The sequence below is a fragment of the Dunckerocampus dactyliophorus genome, chromosome 5, assembly GCF_027744805.1.
Source record: "Dunckerocampus dactyliophorus isolate RoL2022-P2 chromosome 5, RoL_Ddac_1.1, whole genome shotgun sequence".
NCBI lineage: Eukaryota > Metazoa > Chordata > Actinopteri > Syngnathiformes > Syngnathidae > Dunckerocampus > Dunckerocampus dactyliophorus.
Window position 1 is genome coordinate 6,291,167 of NC_072823.1, and position 24,268 is coordinate 6,315,434.

The following is a 24,268-nucleotide window of genomic DNA, read 5'->3' on the forward strand; positions in this document are numbered from 1 at the left end:
AAAAAAAAAAATAGTACATCCACATTAGTAAAGTCTAAAAAAATGTCTCTCCACAGAAAAACATCATCACCTGCTGTCATGCACATTTTGTCCCAGCCTGAAAACACAACCACAGCTGCATTATAGCATTATATTCATATTTTCCAATCTCGGCACTGCATGCGCGGGCAACCGGGATAAAAGGTATGTTGGCTGCTTACTTATCTGTTTGTCTGTGCTAACTCCAGATCAACCAATATGTTTTTTTCAGGGCCGATACAGATTTTTTTTGTGGTCAAGGAGGCCGATAAGCGATATTTGTAGCCGATATTCATTTGCGATAAAAGTCAAAATAATGGCGACCAAATGTTTCATATTAGGTTTAAAACTTTCATATAATTAAATATATGGTTGTAAAGAAAACATTTAGCAATAATACAAACTATCATGGATTACATATTACTATAAGTGAAAAAATACTGCGATAATGTTTGTGCTTGTGGTTCAGGGAGACATTGTTACCGATGCAATTCCAATTTGTGAGATATTTTTAACGACGCCCTTATTTCGTTTACAACAGTATGTGGTAAACGGCGCTCTTATTTTAAAGGACGGAAGTGTGTTGACGTGAGATGAGAATGCGTCCTGACGGTAAAGACAGCTGGGTGCAAGAATAAACGTGCCTCCGGTCCTTATTTCACTCAGAGCTTGCATGAGGTAAGTTTCAGGAAAATATCAGTTCCCAACTACAAAAGGGAGAAAACAGATTTTTGTGAAAAAATACATTTCAAGTATCATTCACTTTGACACAAGTTTTTTGCTTTTGTGACAGCTGAAAATATCTGAACAACTATACCAACATAATCAACACAAAAAGGGGGTTGTTTTACATCAAAATAACAATTTATTTACAAATATAACACCATGAACTATTTACAATTTTCACATTTGGAACTGAAGTATGTGAGTGTACGCACACATGTGTACGTGTGTGTGTGTTTATGCATAAAAATTTCCCTACAATGTCCAGCCTTCTGCACGCTACACTCCTCCACGCTCTCTCACTTCCTCCTTCCCGTCATGTGTGATTTTCCGTTCACTTGATCTGTGCCGAACACTTCTGCCACCCTGTGGCCGTTTTTATGGCTTAAAATTGCTCCAACGTGAAATGTCTTAGCCGAGAGTCGCGTCATCACCACTCGTACAAATAAACGTAAACGATGTACAAATATGTTGTTGGGATCGGCATTCGGGATTATAAAAACAGATAAATACGTCTTTGGTGTTGAATGAGTTAACAAGCAGTTAAACGCGACACGGTGTAAACACACTCATCCAGGCCGAGTGTAAAATAACCGAGCTAGCTTCATTCACGCTCTGTAAAGAAGTTTCTTTTTTTGTAAACTTCCTCCGGTGCAGACACGGTGGCTCGGCTGCATCAGAGCCAAAATAACTCAAGTTTTAAATGAATCGCTTATCGGCCGTTGCATTAAAAAAAGGCAGATGCCGGTATTTGTCAATATGATCAATAATATTGGCCCGGAAGATTATCGGTGGATCCTTAATACTAACTACTATTTTTTGAGCCTGGATTATTGGGGCATGTCCTGTCATGTTCGCAACATCAAACAAGCATCTGTGTGTGTGTGTGTGTGTGTGTGTGTGTGTGTGTTAGTCCCAATTTAGTGTTTTGAAAATGTTATAAATTCCCTTAACAAGGTTTATGGTGTCATTATTTGAACTCCTATTTGCTTCTTGATTTTCATACAGGAAGTGGAAATTATATGTAAATGCCAAATGTTGGAGAGTGAAATATTGTGTCAACAAATAAAAGTTAAGTAGGTGTGAATGAATATCAGCAATAGACATGGGGAAGAGGTAAGATGAAATATTAGCTCCGCTTCTTCCTACTCTTTTTCAGACATGTTGAATTATGCAAATGGGACCATGTGATGCTCCTTCATGTAACATGTAACGCATGTCTGAAACAAACATACCATACCGTACCATTCTGCACTCACAAATGGTCATGTTTGACGATAGACTAATGAGCCCTGGCCAGTCTGTAAACTCATCTGTCATAGCACACTTGGTCCGTCTGTGATTCCACATGTAAAGTTTAATAATGGATGATCATTTTAACTTTTAATGCAAGCTGAAGCAGAGCAGGAGTCCCCCTTTAATTTAGCACCCAGTTAGTCGCCAGCGTTGCGAGTGTGAGAGCATATTTACGGCTGTGCTTCCCGCGGTGATAAGGCTGGTCATTAAACAAGTACATACTGTACAACCAGCCCATCATTATCCATTTTATTTCCGCTCCCCCATCCGGACTTTTCATGAGGTAAAACTGCTCCTTCTTTATGCTTTAAAGCCAGGACTATATTTATTTAACTTGCTTTATTAAAAGGTGTGGCAATGTAATGAGTCACCAAAGACTGCTCGTTTCTTTGTGAATTTATGATACTGCTACGCAACAGAAGTCGGTGATACCGGCTCACATAAATGTCTCCTCAGCCCACTTTCAATGGACAGCACCTTTTTTTGCAGTCGGTATGCAGGTGGCGCATGATTTGAATTCATTATCATGTGTTGTGGTCTGGTTTGTACATTTCACTTTCAAGTTTGCAATAACACTCCCAATACGACACACACGCCCTGGAGGGGTCTGTTATAGAGGCAGAGGCTGTGTACCGACCTGGCCAAGTGTTTTATAAGGCTGCCTCTGACACAAAGACTCATAAACAGCATGGCGGCCCTACGGAGACAAGTTAGAGCAACAACATTCAAAGCCACTCACACACGCTTGCCCTTCTACCTTTACGAGGACCATACACATCCCACGAGACCTCTGGAATTAACTTAACCATGACCGAAACTGTTAGTTTGTCTTTTTTAGTGCCTCGTGCACTACAGGGACATCGACGCATACATATTTAAAAAGGCAACAGCAGCGGATGTGGATGGTTATATAAGTGAACCCGCCAAGATCTTACACAAGTTACGACGCAATCCGGCATCACATTAGATTGTTTACATGGACAGACGCTCGCTCATCGGCAGGGCTGAAATGATCAGTTACCAAATATTTGATCAGAAGACTTCTGCAATCGAGCTACTGTAACCAAGCACTTTCCCTTGTGGATCAACAAAGTCTGTCTAAGTCTAAGAAGAGAAACAGACCATCTTAACACTTAAAAATGAAAGTTTTTTTTCCCCCACAGAGAAACTGGGGTGTTCTAAAACTTTTGATCGGTGGTGTTAAAAACTAAATTGTATACCAACCCAATAAACTCAATCAACAATATAAACAAACCACAAACCCCTAATCATGAACAGGGGAACCCCAGTTAGCATCCACCCCGGTTAGCATGTTTTTCGGTTAACGGCAAAAATTTCTGGTTAGTGTACAATATGGCGCATGTCTTGCCATGTTGTTAATACACTCCATGATTCCAACTGTGCTCTTAACGTATTTTCATCACAAAATAGCTTCTTAGCTTCTAACAAAGAAGCTTAGCTTGCTAACAGAGTCGGCTACGTTGCCCATCTATGATGTCATCTGTGGTTGCCTAAAAAATGTTAGCACAAAATGTGTTTTTATCATTTTACAATTCTAGTTTTACATGCATAAAACAATCATAAATGCATATAAATGCAGAATGAAAGAGATAAATGAACATTTAAGGTTACTTTTACCTTCATTGAAAACGTGACTATTCCCAAAGACACAACGTGGCAGCGAGACGTCACACAGACACCATTTTCCTGTTTTGTCATGAGTTATTTGAGATAAGTCATGCAAAAAAATCCCGACCAATTAAAGAAAGACACCTTACTTTCCCTCTCGCATAACCAGATTGCAGATTGAAGACCCTTATTTTGTTACATGCTGTCTGTCAGACTTTATTGTGAAGGCCGGATGTGCTCTTTTGTCTTTGGTCTAATGGTAAGAAGAAGGTACTTCCTTGATAATAAGGGGCTATCCACACGGAAACGTGTTCATGTCAAAGCGGCAAAGTGTTTTATCGTTTCAGCCTCTCATCCACACGGGTTCTGGGTGACCTGAAATGGTATTTTTTGAAAACAGCTTCCAGAGTGGGAAAATCTGAGAATGCTGGCTTGTCGTTGCCGTGCATACAGGCAATACGAAAACGATGACGTCACCGACTCACCGCCGCCTTGTCGCCGTCACCTGACCAGAAGAAAACCTAATATGTGAATATTTCCACGGACATGACTCACCCCACTCGACATTCTCCGCATATTTTGTTGTTTTATTCTCCATAATGACTCACAGAAGTAATTCAACTACTCGTAAGTCCTGAAAAGTGGAAGATGACTGACTTATGGGCATGTTTTTTCTTCTTCTATGGTTTGGTGTGTCACGTGGTTCCACCCGCATGTTTGTTCACAGTGTCACACGTCGGTGTGCTTGTGTATTATATCATTTTCACTCAGTGATTCGTTCCCGTCTGGAAGCAAAAATTTACTAATCCGGCACCGTATGGACGCAACTTTTTTTCAACCAGCCCAAAAAAATTCTTAGGAACGTTCCCGTGTGGACAGGGCCAAAAAGTGCCTCCCGAGCTTCGAGGCTGCTGCCCTTTTGTCATTTTGAGCTTGCACAACGTCAGTGGACATCTTTTGAAGACCCTCACTGACACATATTTACAATCCAAAGGCCAAACATGGAAATAATCCCACACGGCACACATGCCAACGTGCTAGCAAGCTTGTTGCTGTGTCATTTAGATACCGATATGACACGATATGTCATTTTTACGGCATTATCGGACATCCGTAGTAAAAACTCATTACAGTCATACTGCACAGTATGGCCAAACTTAGGGTGGCTTGGGACAAAGGAAACATACAAGGAAATGTAGATGGGAAGACAAAAACACACACCAGGAGGGAGTGAACGAGGGAATGTTGGGATATAAAATCAGTCGGACAGATGAAAGGTAAGGCTGAGAGTGAAATTGACTTTTGAAGCCAGAGTGTAACATTGGAAGCGACAGGGGACACAGAAGAGATGAGAAATATAGAAAAACACATAAAGAAGCCACCCTGATTCTCTGGGGGACTTTTAGTGCTTCCCTGTCATTCACAAATGAAGACATACAGTACAATGTTCCTCCTTGCTCAATCTATTGCACTGCAGATATTTGCTTTCCCTTATCTGTAATAGGAAGATCACATCTTGGCACAAAGATCAATAATACAATTTGTGTGCAAACAGTTACTGTATGAGAAATACAAACAGCGGATGTTACAAATAAAAAGAAATGTCATACAAAAACAAAACAGACTTCATGAAGGAGACACACCAAGGAGTGACAAACATAAGTATGAAGAGTCACCACAGGTAGAAAAGCACATAGTCAACATAGCTACCTAGAAATGCCATCACACAGATGCTGATGGCAAACATGGAGCTCAGGCTCAGGCTGGTGCCGTCTTCGTTATGGAACATGGCGAGCGTCACCTCGCAGTGCCGTCCTCGGTAGCCCTCGCTGCAGTGGCACGTGTAGCGTGAGGGCGAATGAGCCACGCAGGTGCCGTGGCGACACGGGCGGCTGGCGCAGAGCGTGTAGACGCACGCTCTGCCTGTGGAGCTCTCCTTCGTGATGTGGCCTTGGGGGCACCTGGTTGGACAGGATATGAAAAGTTCAATTAATTATGCATTACAATAGTCGAATTTTGTCCTGAGCAATGCACTGCTTAGAGTGGAAACTGTACCCTTGGCATACCCTTGGCATCATTTCACGTTCTCAGATGTTACATAGCGTCATCGAAGCAACGTGATTGTGGCATATCCATGAAATTGCAGTGTTATAGTAGCGCTAGAAGTTAATTTATGATGAGATCCTGTTGCTTTTATTAGCAACACAGATCTGTCTACCAATGCAAATTAGTTTCAACCAAACCACACTTTAAATTTCAGTTAAGCGGGTTGAAAACATGAGTTGTTGAGAACAAGGGCGACCCACTTTTATTTAAGCTTTTATTAACGTTTGTAATTTATTTTTTGAAACAATACACAAAATTATACGCCCAAAGAGCATTTTCGATTAATTTATTGAGGCATTTTATGAAAGAAATGAGGAGGGACATGATAACTGCACACATACAAACAATGCATCAATTAAAATTAGTTATCAAAAATGCTGTAAATAAAACCAAAAAAATCTACCCCCATGAACATGATCTTCACTCCCCCGTGGGACAAAAACAAGCTCCGAACTAACCACCGTTTGTTTTAAAAACAAAATGGCACTGTAGTAAAACGTCACATTTGGAGTCCAAAGACGAGAAGCTATGCTGATAATTTTAGCTAGCTAGCTAGCTGCCGTCAGTGACACCTAGGCAAAGCGTGCAAAGAAAGATGCAAGAAAAGTCGAACACCAATAGGTGTGCCAAGGGAGTGATCAAAAACGCTGGCATCGATTAGCGTAGCCTGTTTCAAGCTGTCAAACAGAAATCATTGAGGTTTTACAGACTAGTATTGATTCTCGCGGCAATACGGGACCATGTGCGTCCCCTGTCGGCTCAATACGGGTGTTGACAACCCTACGTGACACAGCAGACATGCACATTCATGTCATGTTTGTGTTGTCATGACATTTATTGTCATGTTGCAGCCGCAGCCATCAGTTTTTGTGATCGGCTTTCACGTGCGTTTTAAAATGATACAATCGTCCGATACTCATCTGTGGGCAATCAATTGGAGCATCCCTAGTTAATACCCGGATTTAGAAGGTTATAAACAGGTTTTCTATGCTCTAACTAAGATAATATTCCATTTATAAATAAGGAATCGTTGTCTGGAACCAATTAACCATGATACACAAGGGATTACTGTAATACCTCCTTTGTTTGTGCATCCACTGGCCTAGCTTCCATCGTTTATATACCAGACTTAGGCAAGTGGACAGTTGATAGACATATAGGTGATTTTCATGACATAGTTAAGTTGTTGTTTCATGATTTGGCAGATAAACATGCTGAAGTTAAGAATTTGCATTTGGTAACTGTCCAGGGAGACCATCACCATGCAGCCTAAAGAGGTGAGAGATGTGACAAGATGATGAAGAAGGACATCATTAGACAAGAATAGAACAGGCCTACGGATATTTTGAATATTTTAAACGCACCACCAAGTTCAGCAGCAAACAAAATGCACGATTTCATACTTTTTCCCACTTGGTGAATAAACAACATCTAGTCAGTTCAAGAGCAATCTTAAAGAGGTACATGCATCATTGTCAAAGTCGGTAATCGAGAGACGCCTTCATGAATGTAAATACAGAAGGTTTACCACAAGGTGCAAACCCCTGGTCAGGCTCAGGAACAGAATAGAGAGATTAGAATGTAATAGAAAACAACTAAAAATAAAAAAAAAACTGGCTCAATGCTGAAGTGTGTTGGACGACTCTTATACAGTATCTGCTTCTGCTAAATGTTGCAAAACTGATAGGATGGCCGTTCTGACTATAGACTGATAATGAGTGTGCACACACAGACAAAACAACCCAAGAGATTACCACACAAATAAATACTAAAGATAAAACCAAAGGCAGAGTAGTGGTACTTTGTACTGTTATTTTTGAGTAAATGCACTCAGTTATTATTACAGATTATTATCATTTTTACATTGTATCATTTTACCAACGATCTTACATTGAAAGAAGTCAAGGTGCCAAGCGCAAATTTGGGTACCGGTGTATACGTATGTACTGTATGTAATACTAAACACATTTTGTTATTACTCCAATGTGTGGAAGTTATTTTATGTTTGTGAATAAAAAATAGGCCAAAAGGGACAATGCATTTTGGCACAGACACTTTATATGCGGAAGGAATTGACTAGTTTTGACACACGAGTAAAGTGGGGGAGATATGTGCTTTTGCAGGTGAACCGTGGTGTTGTGCTGAACCTTCCCATTTTTTTTTTTTGCTAACAGAACCAAGAGTGTTGAAAAAGTCCAGTCTGTTTCAGGAAATGAGCCAAAGCAATTGAGAAGGATCTTTGCATTTTGGTCGCACTGACTATTTATATGGGAAAGGAATTAGCTTTGAAGTAGGAGTGAACAGTTTTGGGAGAGATATGAGCTTTTGTAAGTTAGCTGTGGTGTGCTGCTGAACTGTAAGGCTGTTTGGCCAAAGGAGCTTACAGTTTAGAGAATGTAATTTTTGTTTGAAGAAATGAGCCAAAGCAATGGAGAAACACGGTAATAATACATAATAATTAATTAATAAATGATAAAAAAATAATTGGATTTGACAACAAAAAAATCAATAGTGACATCAAATACATAGATTTTTTTTCAAAAAAAGATCCTTTGAAAATATTTTTTTACTTAATATAGTACAAAAAAAGTACAAAATTAAATATATGAAAAAAATATTTTTTTCAATATTAAAGAGTTTGAAAAATAAAATTGATAATACTGAATTCAAACATATGTGCACATATTTTTAAAAATAATAATAAAATAAAATAAGTGTCTTTTTGACATGCATTATTTCCAGGCTTCCGTGGGCCGCGTAAAAAGAACTGGTGGGATAAGTCCAACCCCCGGGCCTTGAGCTGGACAACTGTCTTATACAATGATATATGAACATGATCGTCATGGTACATTCAACGTGTTGAAGAAAACTACCAAGAAGACCAAAAAAATCCTAAATGAGCTCCGGACCAAAGTTTCAATCACATTCAAAGATACAGTCTTTCTCAGTCTGACAAAAAACGAAAAGGTACCAAGATGGTAAGATTGGCACCCTATTAGCGGTCTCCCATTATGTTCATACAAAACCTCGAGAGTCATTTTCCCCTCTGCCCCCTGCTTGCTCTGCAGTGCCTCGCACTCTGAGGCTGTGCTGTACTCACAGAATTCGGACATACGAGTAAAGTCAAACACAGTTTAGGATCTGCTGCTGAGTACTTCTCAGGCAGACCCTTTTAGTTTGTGATGTTGAGCTGCACCACACTGATCAGGTTGCGTATGCACAACACAGAGCCAAAAAGATCTAGGGCTGTCAAAAATAACACATTACCAGCCATAAATAATTGATTTAATTTATTACGTTAAAATAGCTTAAAGCATGCGCACCATGGCAAGCAGCGCCTCTCTGTTATGACGGCAGAAGGAGGCACAGTGTAGAGACTAGCGCTCTTTTATAACTTTATTCTGACCTGAACACATCAACAGCAGTGCAATTCCACCATGTTTGTGTCTCCAACTCACAAACACCTCCCTTGTCCATCAGAAAGACACGTCCTCATTCTCACTGGCAGCTCACAGCAAGATGCATTCAAGGACACTCCAAACATCACTAAGTCTTTATTATGTGTGTATGTGTGGTCTAAATAAGCAGAAATACAAAGAAAAACAAGTGGATATTCTTATCACTCATTTTGTGACTGTGATGCAGAAGTACAATTTGCTGCATCAGAGTATTTCCCCCGAAATCCCAGAAAATACGCTGAAAACATGTGCATTGACTTAAATGAAGTGGTGTCTTTAAACGCAACCCCTCATTGCTGATAATAACACGGTTAAATCGATGCCAGTGTGTCTGATCAGTCCCTTATCAAACCTATTGCTGTTCCATTTTTCTTGCATTTTTCTTTCCACGCTTTGCCTAGCTGTCGCTGACGGTATCTAGCTAGCTGAAGTGATCCGCCTAGCTTCTCGTCTTCGGACTCCAAATGTGACTTTTTACCACAGTGATATTTGGTTTTTGAAACAAACAAGCAATGCGGTTAGTTTGGAGCTCGTTTTTGTCCCACGGGGAAGTGGATATGGTTCGGGTACCCTGTAAGCACCGCCACCATTTAAAAAGTACCGATTTAGCACTTGTATTGGATAATATGTAAACAATACTCAGCCCTATACAGGGTGCTAAAGAACGCAGACCACAGCCAAGGAATGACATGACTCTTCACCCCTTCACAAAGTTATATGGAAATCACTTTAGCAGTTGCTAGTATAGTAGTGCTGAATAATTCAGCACAAAAACAATCACATGAACAATAAAGTCATTATTTCTAAGTTTTAATAACAGTTTGGCCTTGGCAGAGGTTGCTTATTAATGTATTTCAGATGTGCATATTATGAGAATGGTGGGCTGTTTGTGCACCGTAGTATAAAGCGAGTGTTTACTATTCTTCAGATATACAGCACCTGCACTCATGTTGCCTCCACAGGTCCACACAAACCAGAGGAGCGGAGCAATGGTGTTTGCTGCAGGCTTCTGAAGAGCAGCCACGAGACACGCCCTGAGAAGAGACCACATGAAGCCCATCCGAAGTCTGCTCCCTGTCCAGGGGAACGGATCGACCATTAAATCTCAGATCTCGCATGCAGCCTGCAAAGAGGAGGAGAAACGGTTGGCGGAAAAATACAATGAGACAACATACCTCTGGCAAAATCCTTTTTCATGCACCAGTTTAATCCCCGACAGGGAGTTAAGATCAAATAAACAAAAAACATAAACAAACTAAAACGGACTCAATGACACACCTGTGGACCAAGGTGCACTAATGCCCTGTACACAAACACATTAGCAGCCCGGAGGCGAAGCTGTCAAAATGGACTTTTTTGAGGCTCTTTTCTCTGCTGAGTAGTTTGCTCACACTGTGGCAAACATGAGGTCAAACACATCATTTAAATACAGATCAGAGCCTCTGACTCACTTTTGCTCATCCGCTTAAAACCAAAGCATCACTTTGAGCCATGTTGTGAGGAGGCATCAGGAGAGGTTAGCAGCATTTCACAATCAATGAGTCACACAATTTCATGTATAGCTAACTCCTCCGGGTACTCGGTGTGTTTGCAAGCTACCCATGAATCTATGCACAAATTAACTTGCTAGCGCAGCCATTGATTAGCTGTCAATAACTCTATTTAGCCAACAATTAGCTCGCACGACGACTTGACTAAGCTTTGAACTCTTACCTATATGAGTCCACCTACCGAGGAAGCTTCTATTGTGTCCTGACGGGAAAGAGTTTCCAAGCATCACAACAGAGGGGTCGATAATGATCTCCTGACTCCGCCCAGGAGAGGCCATTATCTCTCGCCGCCCTCCGCCCCCATCCACGCGCAGGGTAAACTCTCGGCCAAAGCGATCCAGTTCCATCTCGTGCCACTCGCCATCATCCAGGTGATGGAAAGGCAGTGTCAAGTTGTGGTCTCCATCTCCGAGGTTGTAGAAAACGGCCAGCAAACCCTGAACAACCTGAGACAATTGCAACGAAACCATTAATACATACAAAGGAAGCACTAAAATCTTATAAAAACACCCTATTTGGGGTGGACTCAAAACTGTATTTCAGGAATGGATTTGTGAAGCTTTGGACCCACTCAAACAATATCTGAAGTGCTTTATAATCAGCTAGAATGCTGCAGTACAGTGGAACCGATTCGGTTTTCAACAAAAATATGTCTCGGTTTTCATACACTGTCTCAGTTACCCTACAGCAACAGCAACTCTTCGTGCCCAATGGACAGTGGTTCTTTTAGACTTGGGACACCGATAGACAGATTCTGGGCAGGGAATCCTTTAATCATCTTTATTATGTGTATGTGTGTTTGTTCATAGAACACACACAAAACTATGAACAACTCTGTGTCTGGCTCCTTTCTTCCTCTGCTGAAGAGACGTTCAAGTGCACGACATATTTATGAGTGTCAGTCTGTGCTATTTCCGTTGAGGCCACTATGACGCCAAAGAAGGTTTCAAGTGCCAGGACTTGGATAAATAATGTAAGAAACACAATTGAATTCAATATACGACTAGTACCAATGTAGGAAGCTAACATATAGGGGAGTAGTGTAGCGGGAATGGTTTAACGGAGACACATAACAGAAACACGTTTTCTATGCCTTAACTACGAAAATAAAAGAAGTAATCCTACTTTGCGGAAATTCGCTTATCACAGTCTGGTGTGGAACCAATTAACTGTGATAAATGAGGGATTGCTGTACAGTATATAAAAATATCAAAGTGGCCCCCCGCATCCTTTACATTTTCTGTATGCGGTCCTAGGTGGGTAAAGTTTGGACACCCCTGCTTTAAGGTTAGGTTTGTAGTGGGCTAGAGTGAAACATTGTGGCTCCTCCCCTCCTTCCTCCACTCATCTCTGTGTTTTCAATAAAGGTAAAAGTGATATATTTAGCAGTTTAATTCGTCATTCAGTTCTCTGCATGTAAAACTATACTTATTCTCTATACTGTTGATATTTCCGGGTGTCTGGAATGCATTAATTACATTTACATTATTTCTTATGGAAGAAATTGCTTGGGTTTTTGTACAATTCAGCCTTTTGGAACTGATGAACGACGAAAACGGAGGTTCCACTGTATGTCTGTGTGAATAAAACTGCAAAAACGGGTGACACAAATTCTCCACTGATTTGGATTCCTGCCATATTGCACTGTGTAGACTGGCAAACACAGAACTTGATCAAGACAACATAATAAGAAATAGGCCAGCTCCCATGGAGGGAAGAAGGAAAGGTCGGGGCCAAGTCATTTAAAAAACCACTGCCAGCAAAATGAAAATCACACTTTCAGTGGCAAAAATGAATGCCGTAATTTTGCCGCTAGAGTGCTTTGCAAAGTTGGTTGCTGCAGAGCAGAAGCAGGAGTCATCCCAAAGGGAAGGTATACAAGAGCCAACAATTATCTTCAACAGTTAAGGCTGAGTGAACCCGATGGACTCAACCAATGAGGGGCTCCAATAACTGCAGCTCCTACATGTCCAAATCTTAATTAGAAACAGTGGGGCAAGATAATTCACATTCAGCCCAGCCTGCATTAACTATTGCTCACTCAGCAGGACATCTCAAATGCCTCTACGCCACTAGAGACACATGCACACACCAACATGCATGCATACTGTACATGTACCTTGCCGTAAAGTCCACAATAAAACTTAACTCACTCAATACTTTTAAAATGTAATATACATTTGTGAGATCCTATATTGTTTAATTTGATAGTCATCCTATTTTACGGAAAAGGGGGAGAGGTGTCATATTTGCTAAATCTTTTAAAGGGATTAAAAACTAACCACCATATTCCTTACACCTGGGGTGTCCAAACGTTTTCCAGCGAGGGCCACATAGTGAAAAATGAAAGGATGCAAGGGCTACTTTCATATTTTGTATGCTAAGAAGTTGGATATATTTCAAGAAGAAAGTGCAACTCAGCTTTGTGACATACAGTAGGTGAAAAAGCATATTATTAGTATCAACTTTACTCTGTGCTCTTTTTCCCGTTTTTGCTGTTTTATTTTTTAAATTTCTAAATATTTCAACTTTCTTCTCAAATAATCTTTAATTTTCTTTTCGTAATATTATGACTTTATTCCCATAATAGTTTGACTTTTTCCCCAATCTAATTTTCCAAATATCACAACCTTTTCTTTTTCATGTTGTTACGACTTATTTTTATTACGATGTATTTTTTCCGAAATATTTTAACTCCATGTGACAATTTTTTTTCTCATAATCTTACAAGTTTATTCTCATAAAACTGTGACTTCTTTTCTCATTAGAATCTGACTTTTTTTCTCTTAGAATTTTGACTTTATTGTCGTAATATTTTCACTTTATTGTCGTAATATTTTGGCTTTATTCTTGGAAATTCCCCAACCTAATTTTCCAAAGTTCACAACCTTTTTTTTGGTTTTGTTTTCCATGACATTACAAATAAAAAAAATTACATGTTATATTCAATATTTCACCTCTATGCTACTAAAATGACATACATTTTCCTCATTATATTTTCTCGTTAGAATTACACTTTTTTCTCTTAATATTTTGACTTTATTCTCTTAAATTCAAGCTGTTTTATTTCATTTGTGCTGTTGTTTTTTTTTCAACTATTTAATCTTTCTTCTTGTAAATTTTCTTCTCACAATTATGACTTAATTCCCATAATATTTGGACTTAATTCCTGTAATATCTATATTTTTTAAATCACATCCTTTTGTTTTGTTTGGTTTTCATGATAGTATGACTAGTATGATCAAAAATGTTTTTCTTTAATATTTGAACTGTATTTTACTAAAATGACATTTTTCTCAAAATATTACAAATGTATTCTTGTAAAATCACAACTTTTTTTCATGTGAGAATCCAACTTTTTTCTATTAATATTTTGACTTCATTCTTGTAAAATTACTGCTGTTTTTTTGTATTTCGGCTGGGTTTATTTACATTTTCAAACTACGGTATTTAACCGTATTACAATATTTACGATATGTTGACTTTATTCTTGTAATGTTACAACTTCTTCCGCAATCTAATTTACTTTATTTGTTGTTTCCTTTGTTTTTTTATAATATTGTAACTTAAAAACAATGTCTCTCTTTAGAATTTCAACTTTATGCTACTAAAGTAACATTACTTTTTCCTCATAATATTACCATGTTATTCTTGTAAAATTACGACTCTTTGTTTTAATAGTTTGGCTTTATTCTTGTAATTGATCGCTGATTTTTCTATTTTTGCTGGAGGGTTTTTTTTGTAGTTTTTTTGTTAAATTACATTTTTTTATGTGCTGCAGGCCACATATGGCTCCCGGGCTGCACTTTGCACACCCCTGCCTTAGACACAAAGATGTTGACACCCTGCTGGAGTGTGGCAGGCCATGGTTACAATTATTTATTCTATCCCATATCCACTGCCAAGAAAGAAAAAATGGCCTCTTCAAATGAGTGCCTGTTTCTGGCTCAAGTGTTTCCAAGAGACAACCAAAGCAGCAAAGGCTCCTGTGTGCTGCAGCAGACACATACCAAATATTTTATACAAGCTCACCTCTTCCTTCAACTGTCTCTGAGGGAGCGCTACAAGGGAAAGAGGACAACACTGTTTTTCCTTACGTCGTGTAAAGTCCCAAAGAAAGACAGACATGAGACACGAGGCCAAACCACTACACAATGCTGTCTGACATATCACAAGCGGGAAGACAAGATTCTTCCAAGGCAGACTTGTTACGCAGAATACAAGCTCAGTGAAACTGATTCTCAGCAAACAGCTGACCTGTGATTTTGCCAATAGTGAGAGTCCAGACACCATCTGACAGCCATTTACTTCCAGGTGCTGTTTGCACTTGACCCACCAGGAAATGAGATGAATGGTCTGAATTAAAAAAAAAAAGAAAAGTGCAACGTCCTGTCGGCAATGTGTCATTCAGACGAAAGAGGAAATGTATTTTATATGATGCATTGCTACCTTGGAACACGACAGGCGGATTGGTGCGGCATCTGCAGTGATGCGGACTCTGCATCGTTCCGTTGCGGTACAGTGGGAGCTGAGCCGAAAGGCAAAGCTCTCGATATATCGATCAATTTGTCGATCTACGTTCATTCCCTTCAGCTATGGTCATGAGCTTTGGGTAGTGACCAAAAGGACAAGATCGCGGGTACAAGGAGCTGAATTGAGTTTTCTCCATAGGGTGGCTGGGATCTCCCTGAGAGATAAGGTGAAAGGCACTGTAATTTGGGAGGAAGTGGCTTGGGCACCTGGTCAGGATCCCTCTCGGACGCCTCCCTGGGGAGGTGTTCAGGCCACGTCCGACCGGTAGAAGGCCTCAGGGAAGACCCAGGATACGTTGGAGAGATGATGTCTCTCAACTGGCCTGGGAATATGCTGGGAGGAACTGGACAACCTCGGATAAGCGGAAGATGATGGATGGATGGATGGATGGATGGATGGATGGATGGATGGATGGATGGATGGATGGATGGATGGCATTACTACCTTTCCAAAGCTTATTTGGAAGCTTACTTTCCCCCTCTGGGCCGCCATTCTCAGGCTACTCCTGGAGCAGGAGGAACTTGTTAAAGTGGACAACCCTTTCCACAAAAGATTTCAAGAGAGCGGCAAGCATTATGAGCTCATCACTTGAAGTGAGCAGTGACAAAAAATTCAATAGCAACACCGTGACCTTCACTCAAGTGCACTTTGCCCTCCAATTACCGTGCACTTGCTTGCTTGGAAACATTACACCAGAAAGGGAAATGACATGAAATATCACAGGGCTATTTTATAAAAGTAATAGAAGCCATTGTTCAGACCTACTGTAACCTGGTTGAAAAAGTATGTACATTTTGTCAATCAGCAGCCCACTCGGTGACCAGCCACATTTGTCCAACCCTGTTATTACTCACTCTCAGCTTGACAAGCATTCACAGCAATCACTGTCATTGCCCTAATCATCATTTTAAAAGCACACAAACAAGACAATCACAGCTGTCAAGGTGGAGAAACAAAATCTACTCGTGACTCACCTCTAAACGGAGGTATTCATTCTGCTCCTTAGAGAGCAGGCTGAGGATGACACCAGAAGTGGCACGTGTTCGAATCCCAACCTGGACTCTTATCTGTCGCGCAGGCAGGGACCATTGCAGCTGGAACTGAATGTGGCTGCGTCCGTCAAAGGAGAACTCTGGAACCGCTTGTCCATCACAAAGCACACACAAAGCATGTTCAATTAATTCAGCTGTCGACTGGGAAATACATGACAATTCCGCTGTAAGGTTTCATTCTGCCGAGGCAATCTTCTCACCGGGGCAAAGTAATGCTTTTAAGATAAAATGTTTGCTATGTGAGGCTGAAAACTAACCCAAATTTACCCCAATCCAATTGATGTCTTACAGCCTTTGCCAAAAAGCCTAAGCAACTACTGACAGTAACTGAAAGTGCTTACGCTGGTCACATTGTGGCCCAGTAAAGCCCGGTACACACTGGCAGCTGCCAGACCCCAACTCGCTGTCGCAACGCCCAGTCGTGCCACAGGGAAGCCCTTGTTGTTGCTCCGTGTTGGTGCAGTGGTCATTACGAAAGGAGCAGCCTGGCACGCTGTTGGCAGATTCGGCTGGAGAGCCAAGGTCAAAGAGCTGAGCAGAAGAATATTGCAGAAAAAATGCGGTCAGTCGAAGGAACGAGACAAAATGAATGAATTTGGGTGTAGCCCACAAACCAGAGACCTTTATCCACAACAAAAAGTAATTGCTTGCGCCTTAGGTCATTTCCCATACTTGAATAAAGTTTTATGGGAATATGTTATGTATGAGTAGTACACTCTGATCAAAATCTTAAGGCTTTTGCAAGAATTTACATTGTGTTTCAGTATTTGAAATACTGTTGGCATTTAAGGAGGTTCGAAGTAGAGTTTCAAAATGCAATAAGATGAATTTGGAGTGAGACAAAACATTTTTTCAGTACGCAATTCATTACAAACGAGAATTAAGGTTAAATAGTCTGTTCATCAGCTGATCAAAAGTTTAAGAGCAGAGCCTTTAAAAGCCCAAATGTGGATTGAATGTGATGTTCTGTCAGGTATTCACACTGTCATGATCTCTTGATGGCAAAGGCAAAAACACGCTCTCTCTTGTAACGCAGATTGTTGAGCTCTGCTCATTTAAAACTTCTTCAAAGATGCTGAGGGTTATTGAATAAAAAATAACCATCAGACGGCATCTGCATGTCTTCAAAGGCCTCGTTTCCTTCAACACCACAAAAGTGCCTCTTTGGAATTTGCACGAGCACAACAAAAATGGGACATTGAAAGGTGGAAGACGAGACGAGAAAAAAAGAAAAAAATGTAACCTTGACAGTCCTGATGGCTTCCAACATTGCTGGCATGACAAGGAGATCCCACCTGAGATGTATTCCACACGGCAGAGAGGAGGGGGGGCTATCATGATCTGGGGTGCTTTTTCCTTCAATGGAACAATGGAGCTTCACATTGTGCAGGGGCGTCAAACGGTAGCTGGCTATATGGAGATGTTGCAGGGGGCATCCCTCATGACTGAAGGCCCTCGTCTGTGTGGTAATGACTGGCTTTTTCCACAGGACAATGCTGCCGCTCACAATGCCCGCCTGAAGAAAGGACTTCTTCCAGAGGTCTTTTGGACCATCCTGTGTGTTTCCCTGATCTAAATCCAATTAAGAACATTTGGGGATGGACGGTAAGGGAAGTTTACAAAAATGGACATCAATTCCAGACAGTGGATGCCTTCCGTGAAGCCAAATTCACCACCTGGAGCAAAATTCCCACTAGCCTCCTGGAAACACTGGCATCAAGCATGCCCAAACTAATTTTCCAGCTGATTAACCAGAATGGTGCAGCTACTCATTAATGACTCCTTTTTTTACAGTAATCTTTTATTTCTATTTTAGGAGGCATTTTTTTTTGTTGTTGTTTTTTTAGCTATGGCCTTGCGCTTTCAGCTGATGAAATGCCTATTTCACTGTAATGCTTGTTTGCAATACATTTCTTAGTCAATGTTTTTGTCTCACTCCCATTTCTTCTTTTTGGATTTGGTAGCTCTACTTTGAACCTCCGTAAGAGCCAACAAAAATATATATTCTTGCCATTTTGTTAAAGTGTTAAAATTTTGATCAGGAGAGTAAGTGTATTTCATTGTATAATACAAATTGTTTTTAGTACAGGGTGTACTTAAAACAATTTGAATTGGGATAAACAATAGATGTAAATAATCAACAGTGGGGAAATATTGCATTTCATTTAAAAAATGGGCCAGTAGAGGAACTCGGCTGAAAAGCATAGGACTCCAAATAACATGGCAATTAAGAAGGTAGGATTAAAATGGTAACTGTATACAGTACATACATTACACCTGCTTTAGACTATAAAAACATGTAAAAAATAATCATTTTTAATTACTTGCATTACACTAAGGGGTGGCTGAGTGGTTAGCATGTTGGCCACACAGTCAGGAGATCGGGAAGACCTGGGTTCGAATCTCTCTGTGTGGGGTTTGCATGTTCTTCCTGTGCGTGCGTGGGTTTCCTCCGGCTACTCCGGTTTCCTCCCACATTCCAAAAACATGCATGTTAGGTTCATTGGTGATTCTGCATTTTCCATAGGTATGAATGTGTGCGTGAATGGTTGTTTGTCTATATGTGCCCTGTGATTGGCTGGCGACCAGTCCAGGGTGTACCTCGCCTCTCGCTCAAAGTCAGCTGGGGTAGGCTCCAGCATACCCCCGCGACCCTAATTAGGATAAGCGGCATAGAAAATGTATGGATGGATGTATGGGTGCATTACACTGCGGACAAACTCGGAACTGTCACAGTGCTATCTGATCCAGAAGTAAAAGTACGAAGCAAGTGGCGTCAAGATTCTTAACGCTTTCCAACACAACCTTGAGAATAAATTGAAATAGCTATTCAAGTGGAGTCTTTCATCATCTACACAAACAATGATTCAAGCCAGTGAGGTTAGTCGTCTGTTTATCCCAATTATCCATGTAGGCATCGCAGACAAAATAGATACTGATGGACATTACCTTGCTGTCCAGACGTAGGTTCTTTATGCATCCTGCATAGTGTTTGTGTTGCAGCTGTGGGTATTCATATGACATGTTCACATTGACCCCTCCGAGCTGCAATACATGACTTCCGTTCAGATGCCTGGGACAGTAGAGAATACGTCAATGCACGTGTGCAGAGAACGCTTGTTGAAGTTGAAGAAAAGGCATTGCAAACTACAAAAGGCTGTCAAGGTTGCAATGTATGCTTTCATTCTTTTCTCGCCGAGCCTGTCATCACTTTTACTGCTTCCTGACAGCAAAGGTCACGTATTGTTCCTGGTCTGTTTCATTTGAAAAATAGCTGTGTTCTGACGACATTACCTTAAACCATGGTATTTCACTGAACCGATTAAGGAACGTTGAAACATACTATGTGTTGTATTTTGAAGAATATTTTAATGAACGGACAACAACAAAGAGCGTGATGACATTTGCTTTCCTAAAGAACACACTGAGAAAGATTATGTGTCATTTCATTTTTATGGATTTGATCTCAACCGTATCTTAGCCCCCCCAGAGAGGAAGTGCGGGTACATGGAGAAACGGAACACTGCGTCTCGGTCTGGAACTGATTTGATTTAATGAGTCAGTGAAGTTCTAAACAGCCTTTTCGATTATTTTAATGGAGACTGATTTTTAAGGTTGGATTATTCCAAAGCTAATGTGAAAATTGCAGCACATTTTCCCAAGGATATTTGGGTAAGATAGTTTCAATTTGCACAACTGTTTTAATTAGGAGGAAGTTATGGTTTTACTCTTTTCCATCACAGTCAAATACAGCATATTTTAAGGGTGAGAAAAACAGGTTTAATTGCACAGTACATGATAAACACAATACAAATACATATATGACATGTTCTCTGAACCTGCAGAGATCGTTACAAGGATCTTCTATCGTAGAAAACCTTATAGCCCTCTAGACATGAAATATCACCCCTACAGTCACCTTTACACGCTTATTACCCAATATAGTAGACATTATCTGAGAAAATAAGCCCTTTAAGACATCAATAAAACTTGTGCTCGTGTGTGTTGCAATAAATGCATAGAAGACAGGAAGTGACGTTTGGGGTTCAGAGTTGAGTTTTAGCTTGGAATGGATTACAGCCGCAACAGTAGCCAGTGTTGTTATTGTGATGATTATTAAGATATTATTGTGCCCTGTCGTGAGATAACCTGGAATAAAATCCTGTTGTCCCGGCAATCAAGTCTGACACTTTTGTGCCTCACCAAAATTTACAGGAACATTACTGACACCTAGTGACCAGTGTAGAATACTATACAGCATCGCGTGTTTTAATGCATCCTCTGAATGGCTTATATTTGTATTTTAATTCATTTTGCCATTTTTATGTTTGATAATGCTTACTGTAGGACATTTGTAACTAATAATAGGCTGTATTCAACCACAAAAGGGCAAGATTTATTGGTTAATATTTTTGAAAAAGCGTGAGAGTGAAGCCACAAAATTCGAACCCAAATATGGCCCGGGGCGGCTGTATTTTTAAATTGTTAGTCGTAGGTGAAATGGTTTTAATTGTTACATTATTGAGGTATAGTGATGATAAAGTCAATCTTGGATAACATTTGGTCTTTGTCTTGATTAATGATTTATTCCTGGATATTTGGAAAAAAAGAACACAAAACCTGACAGGCATATCATAAGTCGGGACAAGACAAGACAGGCATATCATAAGTCATTATTGCCGTGCTGTTTGCAAAATATGTGCACAATTTCTGCTACAGGAACGTTGGAAATCCAATAACGATCGTTACCTTTCGTGTCCCCCCGCCATCAGACACGTTAACTGGCGTGGGAAGCACCTTTTCTGTACTCTGTTTTGCTTCTAACACCCATCAGCGGAAAAGCAGGCTAGGCTATATTCATGGGGTCAAATTACTCCAAGTGAAAAAAATGTTAAAGTTAATTATGTATTGATATAAAAAAAATTATGTGGTGTCCAAATCATGACCGTTATCACTGACGTCAATGGTTTGTGAGTGCAGGGTTTTATTTGGCACTATTTTCCATGAACTTAACATTGCACAGTTATCTTTCACGTTTTTTATGATTTCTGAACATGGCAAAAAATAAGCAAGTTTTGAGTGCACCTCAACTTTAAATTTTGACTCCCTTGTCAGGTTTTTAGTCACCGGGTTTGGAGGACATATCATATACGGAATAAATAAATACAGTATATACTTTAATCATTTGTGTGTGGCTATACTACAGCATATGTTTATACCATTAGGCCATTTTGCCCACTATCATCCAATTATTAATAATTATATTAGTATTTATACAGGGAACTATTTTTTCTGGTGTACAGCAAATAACAGATTTTCATGTATAGTGTGGAACTTACTTGTCACGGTTGGGTGTTACTCCTCGAATTTCACAAGATGAGCGATCCTCTGTCATTGCCCATGAGTCCACACCTTCTGTCTCCATGACAATGGCAGTGGAACATCGATCCAGAGTAAAGCGCACTTCCTAAAAAATAGGGAGAGAGAATCACAGCTGGGTTTGTGTGTGGGGATTTCTGTGCCAACTGTAGTCGCCTACTTCGAATTTTGCAGAGTCACTCCATCGCATTTAAAAAAAATATGTTAATTGATGAATCAGGCTGGTTTGTGGTCGAATACGGTCCATTATTACTCATAAAATATGCATATTTATCGTGGTATAGCTGTATACCACTGTAAACTAAGCATACTATATGGTTAAATGACGTGTCAATCAAAAGGCAACGTTAAATTCTATTTAAAGGCAGATTTTTGATACAGCTCCAATAATAGTCATTTGCATATTAATTGTCATGATGTTATAAAAGCTATGACAGTAAGCCAGTGGTTACATGTATTTGCAATTATCTGAGTCAGCATACTGACACTGGAATGCGCTTCTGCAATGAGTTGATCAAAATGTATAATTAAATTGTACACTCTTTAGTGTGTCTTTACACTTGACGGGCTCGCTTTGTTTAAAGTGAAATATGCTAAAACCCTGATGGAACGGCTCGCTTGATTGATTGAAGTGAAAGCTACATGCACTGAAGACATCGTCAGCGATGAAATGACAAGGAGGTTACGCTAGGCCACGTACAATAATTGTTGACGAATGTGGAACAATGTCATGTTAACATTAATAGGATGACAAAAAGTCGATTGCGATGTTGTCCACCAGTGCACTACAGAAGTTGTGTAGAAAATACTATATTTTAATGCTAGGTTTTTCCTTCATTACAAAGTTTTTACAAACATGTTTAAGTAAGCCCAGTGGCGGTTCTGGCTTGAATGACGCCCTAGGCGGACCAATGATGTGGCGCACCCCCACCCTCATCTTTTTTACACATTTCACTACTAGTTTTAAGTTCTACCTTTATCTTTGGCCACTGGCTTTCATCTTCTTATTTCTAAATTGTGCACCTAATGGCTTTGACTTTCTCTTTTCCAGTTTTGTTTACAAAAATAGCAGCACTTAATTGCAATCTCCCACCGTCACTCAACTAGCAATCAAGGCTAAACCAACTCATTGACTCAGTCACAATTCCCTGTTATTTATTATTTTTGCAGTGAAATAACATGTTTGAGATCCTTGGTCTGCGATATAATGAATATAATATGAAGAATGAAATATGTTTTATTTCTGAGCAATTACTGTTGTAATTTACTTTTTAACCGTATAATTAACCTGAGCCAGGGCTGAGGCACAGCGGTGAAGTGACCCCTGCCCCCACCATACTCTGTTTGGTTTGGTTACGTGGTGGACATATGATGATGTCTGAGCAGCATGGGGGCAAGAGTATCCCGCCTGTAGACGGCGCACATCTGGCGCACATGTGGCCTATTGTGGTATATTAAATAACTACATTCACATGGACACGACATGGATCATCAAATATCTTCCCAACATTCAGTTCAGAAGAGATAACAATGATGTGTAATACCATTTAACCATGAACGTGCTGACTGTGTGAATGTTTATTTAGTCCCTTCCTATCTAGTTTTGTGGCCTAGTTTGCAAGACACTGTTTTCAATACTGAGTCATTCTACCACATGATTCCCCCCTTTGTAGGGTCCTTAAACCCCCCAAAACAATTGATTCATTGACGCTATAGATACAATGATACATTCTCTGCTAAATTTAGTGGATTCAATTTTTGTTCTGCTAAATTAACATAAAATGAGTCTGTTTTGGATGATGTTGGAACTGAGCAAAGTCCTGTAATATTTTTGTTATTTTGAACAAGAGGAGCAGGCATGCTCATATGATGACAGCATGAAGGTAATTGCCTTACTTTACTGTTGCTCCTCACATCAAGGCGATGCCAGCGTCTGTCAGCCAAGCCAACACTGTTCATTAAGTGGAGAACCAGTGTACCAGAACCGTGGTTTATTTTCAGACTGGGCGTTCCACCAATAAGCTCTGTATGAAAAAAAAATGTTACATGATTACACATGAATGGAAACAATAATGAAAGTAACGACAGTTATTCCAAAAGCAGTCAAGGTCAAGAAGAAAAGCAATGCCGAGGAATAAAAGGAAGGCAAATGCAAAATACGTAGTTTATGCTGGCAAAAAAAGCCCAAGGGACCAATAAGACACTGTAGAGAAAACCAATATGTGGTATAAAAAATGACAAGGACAGCCACAAAGGGAAAACGGAATGGAATCTGAGTGGTACTGAAACAATCTGATGGGCAAAGCCTGCTTGTCAAAAAATTGTACACGTGTGCTGTTATGTACAGTACCTCACAAAAGTGAGTGCACCTATATATACCTATATTATATTTCTGCAAATATTTTCATTCCATCTTTTTGTAAAACTGAACAAATGACACTTTCATAAAATGTCGAGTAGTCAGTGTACAGCTTGTATAACAGTGCAAGTTTACTGTCCTCTCAAATTACTCAACATACAGCAA

At 40.0% G+C, this 24,268-nt stretch overlaps 1 protein-coding gene across 2 annotated transcripts in view; it reads right to left on the bottom strand.

The window, feature by feature from the left end:
* The window catches only part of LOC129181009 (neural-cadherin-like), a 148,883-nt gene that overhangs the window by 16,490 nt on the left and 108,125 nt on the right, over positions 1-24,268 (bottom strand). Inside the window, exons 24-31 of one of the 2 annotated variants that reach the window (XM_054775588.1) lie at positions 23,641-23,768; positions 21,705-21,832; positions 19,315-19,438; positions 16,707-16,896; positions 16,288-16,454; positions 10,962-11,226; positions 10,170-10,353; positions 5,377-5,627 (exon numbers count right to left, since the gene is read on the bottom strand). In XM_054775588.1, coding sequence (XP_054631563.1) covers positions 5,377-5,627; positions 10,170-10,353; positions 10,962-11,226; positions 16,288-16,454; positions 16,707-16,896; positions 19,315-19,438; positions 21,705-21,832; positions 23,641-23,768 — 1,437 coding nt within the window. Of the gene's footprint in view, positions 1-5,376; positions 5,628-10,169; positions 10,354-10,943; positions 11,227-16,287; positions 16,455-16,706; positions 16,897-19,314; positions 19,439-21,704; positions 21,833-23,640; positions 23,769-24,268 lie in introns of both variants that reach the window. The other variant, XM_054775587.1, reaches the window with a different exon arrangement.